Source organism: Asparagus officinalis, chromosome 7, assembly GCF_001876935.1.
Source record: "Asparagus officinalis chromosome 7, Aspof.V1, whole genome shotgun sequence".
NCBI lineage: Eukaryota > Viridiplantae > Streptophyta > Magnoliopsida > Asparagales > Asparagaceae > Asparagus > Asparagus officinalis.
In genome coordinates, this window is record NC_033800.1 from 149,028,937 (window position 1) to 149,044,859 (window position 15,923).

Consider the following 15,923-nt stretch of genomic DNA (forward strand, 5'->3'; position numbering starts at 1 on the left):
CAGCTGCCACGGAGTCGCCGCCTCCGATGATGGTCGTCACTCCCTTTCCGCTCAGCTCAGCCAACTTCTTTGCGATGGCCTGCCATAGCGGGAAAAAATGTCAGAGCGGTCACAGTTCATTCATTTTTCTCTCTGTTGATACATCTGAAACGCATATGCCTTCACTGAATGATACGTATGTCGTTAAGAAAACATCTTAAATGTGTCTTGGTAAACTCTTAAAGTGAGGATTGAGTGTCGTAATTTTATTATGCTCTAAAATGCCTCCTAGGTTGTGTGCCTTCATCATGGATTGAAAGCTGGGATATTTTATGCAAGTATTCCTTTTAAATCTTAAACGCCTGCCTGATAGGATTTCCTACTTTGGTTGCTCTAATATCGTCTCAAAAGTCTCTTCCACTATAATAAAAAAAAAGTCCGAAATTATGGTGAAGGTCGAGGGCAATTTTATGCTTTAACATAGACTAGCTGTACCTCCGTGCCCACTGCAAACTTCTCAAACTCGAAGACTCCCATGGGTCCATTCCAGATGACAGTCTTAGTGCTCTCCAAAGATTCACTGAATGTCTTGATGGAGTCAGGTCCGATATCAAGTCCCATCCAACCATCAGGGATGGAAGATGCTGGTACAACCTGCAAGAAAGCAAAAAGTTAACTTAAGTAGCTGCATTACAAGTTAACAAATTGTCTCAACTCCTTGGACAACCTACATTGTAATTCAGAATATGATCCAATAATCGGCAGCCTAATCTTGAATTAGGGAAACTATATGTACTAGTTTGATTCTATGTCTTGCTTTTCCTTATACATGTCCATGAATATTTATCTTTTCTTGATAAGTAATTAAGTATTAATTTTATTGAAGCAAAGGGAATATACCTTGCTGTTAGCATCAGCAGCAAACTTGTCGGCAACAACAACATCTGTGGGCAACAAAAGAGCAACTCCTTTTGACTTCGCCTTTTCAAGGAGAGCTGTAGCAAGATCAAGCTTGTCTTCTTCAACAAGGGAAGAGCCAACAGCGTGCCCTTGTGCCTTGTAAAATGTATATATCATTCCTCCCCCAAGCAGAAGTACATCGACCTTTTCCAGCAGTGATTCTATTACTCCAATTTTTGATGATACCTTCGAACCACCAACAATTGCAGCAAAAGGCCTCTTGGGGCTTGCTATAGCACCAACAAGGTAATCAAGTTCCTAAAACAAAATTTCAAATTTATCAGAGAACGAAAAAGATCAAACTCCACATTGTTTTACAGTTAACATGTGTGCGTTTAAACCCAAAGAAGCATCGGTTACAGTTCAATTTTGTACTTCAACGTGAATGAAATGAAATAATTTAGTATCTAATTGGCAAAGACTGAATAAAAATATATATAATAGGAATATCAGAAAACAATATCATCTTCCCCAAAACCATAAGCTCATTTTACTTCAAATATTTTTCTCTCGAGTCTTTTTCTTATAGACAGGGGAGTTTAAAACAAGTAATGAAATGCAATCAAACCTTCTGCATGAGGAAGCCAGCAACAGATGGCTTCAAGAACTTGGTAACTCCTTCAGTTGAAGCATGAGCTCTGTGAGCAGTGCCAAACGCGTCATTTACATAGAGATCAGCAAGAGATGCTAGCTTCTTTGCAAACCCTGGGTCATTCTTCTCTTCTTCCTTGTAGAACCTAACATTTTCTAGAAGCAAAACACCTCCCTCTGGTAGAGCAGCTACCATTTTCTCAACTTCCTCTCCAATACAGTCATTGGCCATCTCGACCTATATCATGTGCCACAAAAGTTTAGTATGTCAAAGTATGAATGAACTTCAGTCCAGATACCGTCGGTGAAAATAAGACTACTGAGGACATTTAAGGCTTACATTGACACCAAGAAGTTCAGATAGCCTAGGTACAAGAGGCTTCAAACTGTACTTTGGGGTTACACCCTTTGGACGTCCCTGCAGAGTACAGAACAAGTCAACAACTAGTATTCTATAGTGTTTGGAACAAAATAAACAAACCAATTTAACTGAATAAAAATAAGAGGCTGTATCACACGAAAACAAGGGTTGTGATAAATGTAAGAAGACATAAAGAAAACATGTGCAATTCAGTCCATTCCCGCACACCTAACGAGCTGCAGTAGTCTTATAGTAAAAGGGAGGTAAAACATAAATCTAATTATGCATGGATCAGAGGAAATAGGCATTGTCTCCTTGGCATAATAATACTGTAGTTCTCAAAACAAACAAACAAGTCACGTGTTCTAAGAAATATGGATAAGTCAGCTTGGGACGAGGCACTTAAAGTCCGTGGACACCAATAATGATACCAAGCATCAACCTTCAACTAAAACTCTTAGCATGATCATGTTTGATACATCTTGTCAGTATACATATCAAGTTCCTAGATTTCTTCAAGCATTAGTCATTAACTAATTTATTGATATCTCTACCGACTTCCTTCTTGGCTTCACTTATCCTATAGATCATAAACTACAGTCAACACGAGATGCTATATGGCTCTATATTTGTTAATTTGACTTGGTCTTGCGTGACCAAATCAACCATTCTTCTCTCAACAGTAAGATTCTTAGTTGAGAGAATTATGGAAGTGCGGTGGTTGAGAGGATATCTCCCAGATATTGAGGCAGTAATTTAAGAGGGTGGAGATGATGGAGTAGCCTCTATATAAAGTACAGTCTTTGAGAAAACACAACATAGAGAAGTAAAAAATAATATCAATCCCATTACCGGAGCCTCCTAAAAACCCATCATACTTTTCCTCTTTCGTTTTCGTACACTGGTATCAGAGCTAAGTTTATCCAATAGTTTATATCTTCTACCCACTTGTTTTTAGCCACAAATAGCTTCTGGACTCAAAGCTTTACCTCTCTTACCTATACTCTTCCTAAGAAAAAGAAAATTTGAGTTGCTCCAAACCTTACTCATGATACTCAAAGCCTCTTGTTTTTTTACTTTATTATTTCTTTTGTACTTGTTGTCTCCCTCAAAGACAACATTTTCATAAAGCCAACATTGCATCCTCTTTTTTTCATTTCATGGGACCCGTGACTTCCCCACATCCACAAGATTGTCTCGTGATTTCCCACATTAAAACATATATTTTTTTACCAACATAGATTGAGATATTTTTTTGAGCTTCGTGCCCGAGAGAGATAATATTCTTTGTCCCCATCTCAATCTCTCATAGATTATACAAGGGAAAATTATTTTCGGTCCCTCTATTATTTTTCAAGTTCATCAAGGCCATTTCAAGCTCGATGAAAAATTTACTTCGGCCCTTACACAATTTAGCATCCGTTTTCAACCAGCTACAGCTATCCGGACAATTCTTCGCAAATCCTATCCGGCGCAGCTTGACAGCAGTTTATCTCCAAATCCAGACAGAACCGACTTCAACAGGTGCTTCTGCTAAGTGATGATTTCACTCAAATTGGAGTTTCCTTTCTCAAATCGGAACAGTCAGGTTCTTTTAATTTATTTATTTTTGATATCTAATCTTATTCTAATTTTTTAGTATATTTGTCCATACATCTACCTTATACATATTTTAAATTGGAACATTAGTTTTAGTTCTTTAATGGATGGCTAGTAAACTCGTTCTATCAGAACTAGAAGAAATTGATAAATTTAATGACAATAAGTATTATATGTGGTAAAAAAAATTAGATATGTTATTATTCATGACAATATCGATAATGTAATTGAAATCATTGGTCCAACCATTACTGATAAATCTACACCTGAAGAAAAGAAAGGGTTTGAATAGTGAAAGTCTAAAGATAAAAAGGCAAAAAAACCTAATGCCCATGCTCATGGAAGATAGCTTGACCAAAGTTTTTGAAACTTACAAGACTTCCATGGACATGTGGATACAGTGGATTGCTATAAAAGAAAAATACGACATTACCTCTAAAATTAATATAAACTCCTCTTGCAAAGTATAATTCTTGTTGTATGCAAGAGGGAGATAATGTCGTAGAGCATATTAATAAGATGATTATCATGGCTAAGAACTTATCCATTGTTGGGACCGAAATCCTGAAAAGAATGCAAGTGGCAACCATTTCGGTTCCAGGAGTGGATAAATTCTTAGCCATGACAAATATCTTATTAATATGCTCTACGATATTGTTTCCCTCTTGCATACGACAAGAATTATACTTATGCAAGAGGAGTTGAATATTAACTTCAGAGGCAGTATCATATTTTTCTTTTATAGCAATCCACATGTCCATGGAAGTCTTGTAAGTTTCAAAAACTTTGGTCAAGTTATCTTCCATGAACATGAGCATTAGGTTTTTTGTCTTTTTATTTTTAGACTTTTACTATTCAAACCATTTCTTTTCTTCAGGTGTAGATTTATCAGTAATGGTTGAAGCAGTGATTTTGATTACATCATCGATATTGTCATGAATAAGAGCATCTCCAAATCCAGTCAAAACCAACGTCAACAGGTACTTCTGCGGTCGACAACACTAAGTGACGGACTGTAGCTATTGTCGAGATGCGCCGGATAGGATTTGCGAAGAATTGTTCGGACAATTGCAGCTAGTTGAAAACAGAGGTTGAATTGTGTAAGGGGCCAAAATAAATTTTCCCTCGAGCTTGAAATGGCCCCGATGAACATGAAAAATAATAGAGGGGCCGAAAATAATTGTTCCTTGTATAATCTATGAGATTGAGATGGGGACAGAGAAATGAGAATATTGTCTCTCTTGGGCACGGAGCTCAAAAAAATCTCAATCTATGATGGTAATATATATCTCTTAGGCACGGAGCTCAAAAAAATCTCAATCTATGATGGTAATATATATATATATATATATATATATATATATATTGAATGTGGGAAGTGACGGGACAATCTTGTGGATATGGGAAAGTCACGAGTTCCATGAAATGAAAAAAAAGGATGCAGTGTTGGCTTTATGAAATGGTTGTCTTTGAGGGAGACAACAAGTACAAAGAAAATAATAAAATCAAAAACAAGAGGTTTTGAGTATCACAAGTGATGTTTGGGAGCAACTCAAATTTTCTTTTCCTTAGGAAGAATGTAGGTGAGAGAGGGAAAGCTTTGAGTACAGAAGTTATTTGCGACTGAAAAACAAATGTGTAGAAGATATAAATCATTGGACAAACTCGGCTCTGATACCAGTGTACAACAATGAAAGAGGAAAAGTATGATGGGTTTTTAGGAGGCTTCGGTAATGGGATTGAGGTTTTTTTACTTTTATGTGTTGTGTTTTCTCAAAGAGAAGATCGCACTCTATATAGAGTCTACCCCATGATCTCCACCCCCTCAAATTACTGCCTCAATATCTGAGAGATATTCTCTCAACCACCCCACATCCCATAATTCTAAGAATCTTACTGTTGAGAGAAGAATGGTTGATTTGGTCACACAAGACCAAGTCAAAATAATATAATATTATGTTCACAGCTTCCATCCTTCGATGTTTAATCTATTAAAGCCATTATATGATTTCCATTCCAGGTTTCCCCAACCAGTCATTTAGCATCTTTGTCGTTTATCTGTTTTCTTTCACTTTTTAGTCCCTATAGATTATAGACATACTAACCCATGTTATATGTCCATAATATATCTTAGTATTACTTTAAATGCACATCATACATCCCACAATACTTTCATTATTTGGGAAAAGAAAATTAAATTTATATCGTTAATGGGGTTATCTGAAACAAATCAACTCATCAACAATACACAGTCTCTCATATCTTAACTAAAGATTAACCCCCTCGTCTATAACTTTCAATAGCAGTTTTACACCTCAACTATTTTACTAGCACTTATCATTCCTGAAATGGTAGTTTCAGAAGAATAAATTGCAGATAACTCCCCTTCTCCCCCATTAATTGAGGGGTGATAAATGCTACTAAAAATCTGAAATAATATTTTTTAGAAATCACCAACAAGTAACAGATCCATCGAATTTCGAGCTCACTCATAATAAAGCACCGATAAATCAAACCAAGTTAAAGCGTTTTTTGTTTAAGTCTTATCAAAGAAAACCTAGAGAAATTATAGGTATTCGGTATCGATTTGTTTAGGTTTCGCAATCAAAATGTAAGCTTTGAGATCAGTGAGGTTACGAGATGGCTGGCGAGGATGATCTTGGCGCCGTGCGCAATGAGATACTTGATCGTGGGGACTGCGGCCCTGATCCTGGTGTCGTCGGTGATCCTGAGGCTGTCATCGAGAGGAACGTTGAGATCCACGCGAACGAACACCTTCTTCCCTTTCAGATCGCCTGCCTTCAGAGATCCAACGCTCTTCTTCGTAGCCATTGAGGTCGGAGTTCTGATAAAAATCTGATCTTTTATCTGAACTGCGGTCTGATCGCGGTTGTGAGCTTGGATAGCTGAGGAGGAGGACGTATATATACATTAAAAGTTTGGGTTTTTATATATTAGCCCCTTAAATCATAAGTAAGTTGATATTAGCCCCTTAAATCTCCGTATTTTGATATAAGCCCCTCAAGTGACTATCTTGTGTTAATATGATTATGAGGGGTTCATATCAACACATCATGGTTATTTGAGGGGCTAATATCAAAATATGAACATAACCATAGGTATGGCTGAGCACGGTTCGGTTCGGGTGGGTTTTTACCAAATTTTGAACAACCGAACCGAACCGCATATAATTCTAAACCGAACCGAACCGTTGCAAGTCGATTCGGTGCGGTTCGGTTTGGTTTGTTTGGTTCTAACTTCATTTTCATAATGACTTAAACAGTAGACTTGCCAAATGCTAAATCAAATAGAATATATCATGACGGGTAAGGGATCCCATGAATATTAAATAGTAGTATTTCAAGTGTTGTCAACTTAATTTGGAAAAACAATAGGGGGAAAAGGAACAAAATCATCATCCATGAAAACATATATACCAGAAAACAAATTAAGAATCGTTATCAAAGCACAAACTCAGAAATCATAAGAGAATAGGAGTGCATAAATGAACAAGAAACTGATAGGCCGACATCTCAACTTACTAGCTGTTGTATCCAAGGAAATAAATCAAAATTAAAGAATAATCGCAGTCAAAAGCTTGAAGAAGAGCAAAAGATAAAGTTTATACCTCGGCCTCGGCGATGGCGACGCGTGCGGGTGTCCCCCCAAAGCCGGAGACAGATCCTGAGCCTGAGGTGATGTTTCTGCCTCAGCCGTGAAGACTGCGGAAGTGAGGAAGAGGAAGAGGAAGTGAGAGAGGTGGACCGTGGAACTGAGGACTGGGGAGTGAGAGAGAGGAACTGAGGAGGCGGCTGGGAAAGGGGGAAGGGAAGTTTAGGTGTTTAGAGTTTGAGAGTCTGAGACTTTGTCTTTGGGGACGAGTCGGGTTTGAGCAGAATGGGTATTTAGACCATGGGGTATTTGGTCGGTTCGGATCGGTTCGGGTTGAAAAGTTTTCAACCCGACCCGAACCGATCCGCACTACTCTTAAAACCGATTTTTTCGGGTCAGTTTGGGTCGGTTCGGTCGGTTTTTTCGGTTTGGACCGAACCGTGCTCAGCCCTAACCATAGGGGCTCATATCAACACATTATAGCCATTTGAAGGACTAATATCTAAACATGAAGATAGGGGCTAATATCTAAAAAAAAGCTTAAAAGGTTTCTGGGTGGCGCAGGTTAAGCCGCGGGGTGCTATCGCGCGCGTGAAAGGAGGCGCGGAAAAAGTACGCAAGAGGCCTCCTTCCTTGGCCCATTAACTTTTTAGTTTGGGCCTTTTGAAAGGGATTGGGTACTTACTACTGATGACAGGAAACCCCGTGTACTTTTAGAGGGTGCTTTGGAGGGGGGTTTACTCAAGCTTATTGATATCTATATGTTCAGTGAAGTCCAAACTTAAAATTAATTAGGTTATGAACCCTATTTTAAAATGTTGGGGATCTCTAATTTTTGAAAAAACTAGATTATAAATTTTACTTAAATAATCTGCATTTGACCAAGCAAATGATTTAGTTATATAATAGTTTTATCGTAAAAAAACCGAAAGCTACCAAAAGCTAGCTCATAATTTTTTGACAAATAAGCCCCTCACAAAACCCCCTCTAAGACCTCTTTCTATAACATTTTTTTCCTCTCTCCTCTTTAATGTCCTAATTTGGTGAAATTCATCTCTTTTAGCTTTGTTCTCCCCTCACCCGGTCACCCCCACATCCTCTCTTACGTAAATTTTTTTTTTAATCTAATATCCGTGACAAATTTACAGAGACTAAACTATATAACTAGGCTACTCCTTTTTTTTTTGCAAGTGATGATTGTCTTGCTAAAATGGATAAAATCTTTTCCAAAAAAGATGGTTGTCTTGGGTTAGAGGATTAATTGGTACGATCCGAGGGGATCCTCCGAGTATGGATGTGTCTTGGGGATTTAGATCCTCTACTAAGGCATAGTGTCTCTATATTCACCTTTCATTTTGTGCATAAGCACAAAATACGAGGAGATACTATGCAATAAAAGGTGAAGATGCATTAAGAGATATTAGGAGGCACTATGCCTTAGTAGAGGATCTCAATCCGTATCTTGGGTGCGTGGTGTTAATTTTCTAAACATCATCTATAATGTATATGTACTTATGATTTGTTGTTATTGAGAGATAAAAATCAAATCAAACATGTAGATAAATCTACTTTTCTATACAAATGGGAGAACCTAAGATTCACTATTCATACTACAGTAGACACTACATCAACATTTACTATATCGTTATTACTGTAGCATACAGGAAATGAGATACTGTAGTATTTTTTTGAAAAATATTATTGTAGCATACATGGCCACCGTAACTTCTTTAAAAATTACTGTAGCAAAAGCGGAAACTGTAGCAATTTTAAAAAAATATTTCTATAGTATTTAAAGCTGAATTACTCTAGCGAAAAAAAATGATATGCCGTGTTTTTTGCCTGGTGTTCACACTAGTAATAACTAGTATTAGTCTTCAAACCCATCCGACCGTCTTATAGACCCCAAATCGGTTACGAGCCGGCGTTAACGAGCTCAGCGATTTGCAAAACAGTTTGCTAACAACCGTACAGCCCAGGCCCAACTCAGCAAGCCCATACACGGGTTAAGCCCACGCTGCGTCCCACGATCTCTCTGTTTCTTTGGGGAATTTTCTAATTTTTCTTACTGCTTTCTTTTTTTTCCCCCAAATTCACCCACGCCCGAAAGAAGCCGGTGAGCCCTTGATCTCGAAATCCGAAGACCCAGTTCCCGTTCATCAAGGATTCCTCGATTTCGACCAGAAAAAGGCTAGGTTTGTTTTGCAATCTTTTTCATCCTGTTTAATTATTTAGGGTTCGTTGAGGTGAAAACAATCCCTAAAAAACCCATTATTTTCTGAGTTGAATCGTACAAGATTTTGGCGCGGTTCGTCAATTTTGATTCAGTTCCTTATTTTGCATATGAGGCGAGCTTCATTTTTTCCCCCCTGCGATTAGCGTCTCATCTTAAAAAAAAAATCATCAAAAGTTTGAAGTATATGTTTATTAGTTGAATGATGTTGACTGAGAGTAGCAGTTTTGTGTAGAGAGGAAACGATCAGAAGATCAATAGGGAAACATACTAGCTCTTTAACTTAAAATTTACAAGATGATATATCAAGAGTGTGCTCGGAGAATGAGTTGCGAGAAGTCGCGGGCTTCGATGTCATCATTGTCAAATTTGAATAATCTAGGATAATGTGATGCGGCTTGGTGCTTTCTGAGCAAAACTTGTCGAGTCTTCGAAGAATGCTGTGTTGGTGCTCTCTGAGATTGAGTTTTCTCCGTTGCTCATAAAATTTGTTTCGCATGCAGTTAGATGAATTCTGGCCCTACCGTCAAATGTTTAGACTAGTAGCATTATTGAATGGGTGCTATGGCTGGAATGGTTCTACCATCTGTTGGTCGTGTGAGACTCGCTGACCTTGTAGCATCAGAAGGGCTTCCATCCGAAACCTACAAAGTCTCTGTTTCAACTCTAATGCATTCTCTTGCTCAGTACTCTGCCGTCATTGTTCAGTTACCTACAAGCGACAGCGCGCTTTTGAAGTCCGGGTTGGAGTCTGCTCGTCTTTTCTTTCACCAAAGAGAATACACTGCTTCCAACATGGTCCCTAACAGTGATCCACAAGAGTGGTGCCGAACATCTGGTTATTATTCAGACCCCCAGTCATGGCAGGAAAACTATGATTACCGACCCGGTCTTACTCCAATAGAGCCTAATGGTTCGATGGAATTTCCTCCAGCCGGTCTTCCCGATATATTTACATTACTTGGGAAAGCCGCTCGATGCATTCTGGAGGCCATCAGCTATTCTCTGAATTTACGCAGTTTTTCATTTAGTGAGATTCTTGATAACTTCCCTTTGAGGAGCAGAGAGATATCATCCTCGGTCCTTTCAGTGTGCTGTCACTCGAGACCCTCTTTCCAAGGAGCACAACACCATAACTTGACGACGGAGGATGGGTTCATGTTTTCGGACCATGAGCATCAAGCTGATAAGAGCTTACTTACTCTCGTTAAGTCTGATAGGGCAGGCTTGCATATTAAGGATTTCCACGGGCATTGGGTACTTGTAGATGGAGATCTCGGCCCTCAAGATGCTATTGTGTATCCCGGGCTTGCACTTTACCAGGCAACTGCTGGTTATGTCAATGCAGCTTTGTACCGAATTGAGATGGGTAATTTGCAGGGTAATATGTATGGACGACACTCTTTGGCTTTCAAGCTTATGCCAAGATCCATGGCGAGTCTTAGCTGTTCAGAGATGAGAGCAGCTGGATATGGGGTTGAGGCCCAATTCCAGCTTCCGATACCAGTCGATGACTTCATGCAGAGAACACACACTACAGAGCAGTTCTTCGCTAAGAATAACTTTCCGAATTACAGCTTTCAAGCAGGACAAGATGGTTGGTGAAATATTTATACTTTCGAAATATTATGACCGTGCTAGTTACTTTATTTTCCAGTGGTTTAATGGGCTTCATATTTTTGTTCAATGTCCGACATAAGGCTACACCTCTACTTGTTCTACTCTATTTGCTGCTAAATGAAAAGCTTCAGTGAGAATCCATGGTTGTAGTTGCCACCTATTATGTTTGCACTGTAAATTTTCCCTTCAGGTGAAGGTCATATAATTGTTCTTTAATATATCGTTGCTCCGGTCTATTGTCCTTGCTTTAGCTCTACTAATAGGCAATAAAGAAAGATAGCTTAGGAATGCTACACAGCCTTCGCTATTCTCATTACTCGGGTTGAATTCATCTTTGTAAATGCATTACATCCTTCTCGCATTTTGCCTTTCAACCCTCTGGCATCTTCTTCCGGTTCATCTCCTTTTTCCCTCTATCAACTCGCCAAATATCAAGATTGTAGCACATTCCATCCAAAAACTTCTGCTATGTAGACATAAATGGACTGTTCCCTCTGTTGTCAATGCTTAAGCCTTTTGCCGGCATTCTCCTCTTTCTATATCCTTAAGGATATGTTGTCGTGCATTTTAATTTGTGTTTAAGATATGATATTTGTGCTCTTTATCGATTTATTTTCATCAATCCAAAGTTCTTGGCTGTACCATCTTATTCACATGTTCTTTTTCATGCAGGGTCTATATACAAGGAAGCAGAGTGGGATATTTTGTAATTCCAGGCTCCTCTATTATATATCATCAAAATCTAATTCCTTTATTTTCTGCTTTCCTGCAATTATTTGTTATCTTACATCCTTTCATCTTTTGACCTAATTGTTCAGATGTCTACTGAATTCTTTTCACCCTATCTTCAGAAGGCAGCTGTGTATTTTGCCCTTGCTGTTTTGATAATATAAGTTCCCCTTTCAATTTCTTTTCCAAATTTCTATACCAAGATAGTATGCATCAAAATGCCTTATGAATCTCATGGTTGCTCATAGACTTCCATTGTTACGGTTCTTTCATCTGTTAGGAACAAATCATCTTTAGGGAAATCTCACTAGTTGCTGATTGTGGCTTAGCATTCAACTTCAGTTGGCTTATCAGCCAATCCAAGGACTACCAAACTTCTGGTCATTTTATTTTATGTTTTTCACATGAATTTTATTAATTCAATTAGGTAGCCTGCTATCAGTTATCAATGAGATGTTTAAACCTGGGCATTCTTCTTTATTCTACTCCACTTTAAGTTTGTTCTATATTTTCATAATTTATTCTCATTGAATATGCTGTCTAAATTATAGCTTGACGCATGAATTTCACGTTTTTGCCTAATTGCATGACTTTCAAGTTCCTTCCTTGTTGCTTGCATTGCACGTACATATTGCTTATTTGGAATCATTGGCAACAGCAGCTCTGAAACCTATGATAAAGAGGAAGAAGAGCATTACAAAGTGCAAGACTCTACCTCCTTCTAAGAGGCTACGGCTCGAGGCACAGAGGGTCCTGAAGGAACGAGTCCAGGATATTGCCGACAAGAAGGGAATTAAGTTGAGATTTTGCAATCTAAAGGAGTGTGAGAATCATATACAGTCATTGGATAGCCCATGTGAGAGCATAAGGATGGAGATAGGATGGCCACCTGGGGTTCCATTTGTTCATCCCCATGATCTCCCGAATAAGGCAAAGCTCGGTTTTCTTGAAGCTTATGAACCCGGTTGGACTGCCTCTCAGCAAGATATGGAGTTGCGCCTTATTGAATCTGGACAGGCCACTCAACACTCAGCTAATTGTAAGTCTCTCGTTCATATTTCCTTGTACATGTTTGTCAGTTGCGTTGATGCTATTCTTAACAATTGTCTTGCCAGTCTTAATAACGCTCTACAAGAAATGACTTTAAAATAGGAGTAAAATTTAACTAGAGTTAATTGCGGATGGACCCCCTGTACTATCGCCCAATTGTAGATAGACTTCCCGAGTGAAATTGTTTCGACTCTTACCCACAGGAGGAATATTTGTTAAAAAATAATATTCTCTTTCTCTGAGGGTAAAGAGACAGAATAATTTCATTCTGGGGTGTATCTGCGACAATATAACTACAGGAATAGAACTACAGGGGGTCTATCCTCAACTGGGCGATAGTACCTTTCCGCAATTAACCCTTATAAATACAGTCTCCAAAATGGAGTGTCGTAAAACTGTCTTGAAGGCTTCTGCATGATCCGAATAACTTAACAAAATAGATATTTTAAGGGAGGACTGAATCTCACTGTCTGATGCCTAAAAGATACATATTATACATTTCTGTTTGAGAATGAGATGATTACTTTTGCTTTTTTGCTTTTGATTTGTATGGAAAATCAAACTAACTTGGGTTTTCCGCTTTGCATGTTAAACTGTAGGCCGTGAATAATCCCAACTCTTGTTATAAGAATCATGTGTTCCTTTGCACTTGTTGTAAATGTCCTCCCTTTCAATGGCTTCTGCACATGACATGTATGGGACGTCCTCATAATAAGTAACATGTTTGCCCATTACCAAATTGCTTGCATCTGATATCATCATCATAATGTGTTTGATCATCTCAATTTATTTCACTGCTAACAGTGCCGTTTTTTGGCATTTTCTTTTCTTGCGCAGGAATCAGTCTCCGTGACTTTCGACACTGTACAGCTCTTTGTTAGATTGTAACTTGACAAACTCCACCACCAGCTTAATCTCATCCTCCTCAAGCTGCAGTCCATATGTGCCCTGAGCTCTTGGAGGACATTTTCACCCAGAGCCCTGAAGGCGCCGGACAATGAAAATAAATAAATGCAGCAGGTTTTTCACCCATTGCTGTTGCCAGTGCAACCAATGCTCATGCTTTGATTGTAAATATTGGAACTGGTTTACTTTAGAGGAAGCTTTCCCTTATCAACCAGAATCTTTTGTGAAGGAGTGCTGTCCCTTTGGATGCAACAGGTCCCTTGCCTGATCTTCAGATTCTCCAGGCATAAAAGCTAAAGAAAGTGTTCTTTTTTGTATTATTTTCAAGCTTCAACATTTTCTTTGAAGTCGATAGCATCTTTTTATCTCTTCAGGTGTTTGTAATCAAACAGTATTATGTTTTAGCCTTAGATTCAGGGTAGCGCATGTTGTAACACAATTGGATGCCTAAATTATTGGTATTGTCACAGTTTCAGTTTGACTCTCTGTATAAATATCCATGATATCATGTTTGAGAAATACAAAACAGGTCCATGATGGTAACAGGTACATAATTATCAATGCAGGGTGATATTCTACCTTACTTCTTTATTTCCTTTTTTAAAAAGTACAGAGGGTAGCTACAAAGAGATTCCCAAGTTTTTGACAAAGGATTTTGATTGGGGGTTATAGGGTTGAGATATAGCCATATCGGTCGAGAGCAAGCAGTTGGTGTTAGGTTGCCTGATCGATGAGGATTTCGTAAGGATCGATGAAGGGAATATATATAGAAGCAACAAAAATGGCAGGTGAGGTGAGACCTTCATCTCTAGCTACTTTGTTGACTTGGGGTGTGTTTACCAACCCCTTGACACTGAGTCCTGATTTAATTGGGAACTGGTTTAGAAAAGAACTAGGCTGGGACTGGTCCTAGCCCGGTTTTGAGCGCGCTCCTTAAAATGGAGCTAAGTTTAAACATGGCCTCATCTTAGACGAAATTCTGTTTGAATGAAACTAGGTCGAATCTAGCCAGGTTTTCCTGAGGCTAAATTTGACCTTCAAGACTCGTTTTGTTTGCGGTAAAAAAATTTAAAATTGGTTTTACTTAAAACACGGTCAGGGCTAGTCCTAAGTAACCTCATTTTTCGGTAGTTGCCAAACACCTTACTAAGTTTATACAAAGTCTGATCTTCACCTTGTTACGTTCAAACTTCAAATAGTAGAGATATGAATTGCACAGGCTAAAATATCAGGTAACTGCACTTAACTTTGAATAACTTTCAAAATATCAGAAAGTTTAGGGATATTTTTGTCAGTAAGAAATTGTCGTTTTGTTTTTTATTCTTTTTTTTTTTTTTTGGGGTGTTAAACATGGCCTCATCTTAGACGAAATTCTGTTTGAATGAAACTAGGTCGAATCTAGCCAGGTTTTCCTGAGGCTAAATTTGACCTTCAAGACTCGTTTTGTTTGCGGTAAAAAAATTTAAAATTGGTTTTACTTAAAACACGGTCAGGGCTAGTCCTAAGTAACCTCATTTTTCGGTAGTTGCCAAACACCTTACTAAGTTTATACAAAGTCTGATCTTCACCTTGTTACGTTCAAACTTCAAATAGTAGAGATATGAATTGCACAGGCTAAAATATCAGGTAACTGCACTTAACTTTGAATAACTTTCAAAATATCAGAAAGTTTAGGGATATTTTTGTCAGTAAGAAATTGTCGTTTTGTTTTTTATTCTTTTTTTTTTTTTTTGGGGTGTGTGGGGTTGGGTCTTATTTTTTTCTGGTTTTTTGGGGTTTTTTGACAACCCTAGCTAACTTAAGGGGCTTTTCTGAATTTTAGGCAGTTGCATAAAGCAAAACACATCCACGGAAACACAGATCTTCACACGTGTAGTAGGAGCTTGAATTATAACCAAACACCAGCGTTTGACAATTTTCTCCTTTTTTCAACAAAAAAAAACAACAACTGAACAACAAATAATACAACCAAATCAAGACCAAGAATTCAACATAGCAAATAATTAATTAATATCAATGGCGCGCGTGCAGTCTATACGCGTACGGCCTCCTTAATTTGTCCTCAGAAGCATGTTTCGAGGACGCAGCAGCAGCACAAGGCAGCACAACTGCAGGCAAAACATTTACAGATTTAGCCCAAACCAAATTATGCTCACTATTTTGTATAAACTGAATTAATTCTGATTTTTTTTTATTACCATCCTTCCCAAAATCCCTCTCCGCGGCTTTTGGTCTCAATCGGCACTCGCCCCGGCTGCTCAGCCCCGTCCTTCATCGGGTATC

The 15,923-nt window shown here is 38.4% G+C and overlaps 2 protein-coding genes across 4 annotated transcripts in view; one reads left to right on the top strand and one right to left on the bottom strand.

Annotated features, from left to right (window-relative positions):
* Window positions 1-6,395, bottom strand: part of LOC109849463 (phosphoglycerate kinase, cytosolic-like) — a 6,745-nt gene extending 350 nt beyond the window's left edge. Inside the window, 7 exon segments of the mRNA XM_020419297.1 lie at window position 1; window positions 3-79; window positions 475-633; window positions 880-1,197; window positions 1,508-1,768; window positions 1,871-1,948; window positions 6,128-6,395. The exon segment at window position 1 is cut by the window's left edge and continues 350 nt beyond it. Of these exon segments, the coding sequence (XP_020274886.1) occupies window position 1; window positions 3-79; window positions 475-633; window positions 880-1,197; window positions 1,508-1,768; window positions 1,871-1,948; window positions 6,128-6,322 (1,089 nt within the window). The 5' untranslated portion in view covers window positions 6,323-6,395.
* Window positions 9,157-14,121, top strand: LOC109848862. Of its 3 annotated transcripts, none has more exons than XM_020418572.1 (5): window positions 9,157-9,297; window positions 9,839-10,932; window positions 12,343-12,723; window positions 13,334-13,449; window positions 13,572-14,121. In XM_020418572.1, the coding sequence occupies exons 2-4, from the start codon at window positions 9,891-9,893 to the stop codon at window positions 13,342-13,344; spliced, it is 1,434 nt and encodes a 477-aa protein (XP_020274161.1). In that variant the 5' UTR covers window positions 9,157-9,297; window positions 9,839-9,890; the 3' UTR covers window positions 13,345-13,449; window positions 13,572-14,121. The 3 variants fall into 3 exon arrangements, with proteins under 3 accessions (XP_020274161.1, XP_020274162.1, XP_020274163.1); XM_020418573.1 differs by having other exon boundaries at window positions 12,346-12,723; XM_020418574.1 differs by lacking the exon at window positions 13,334-13,449.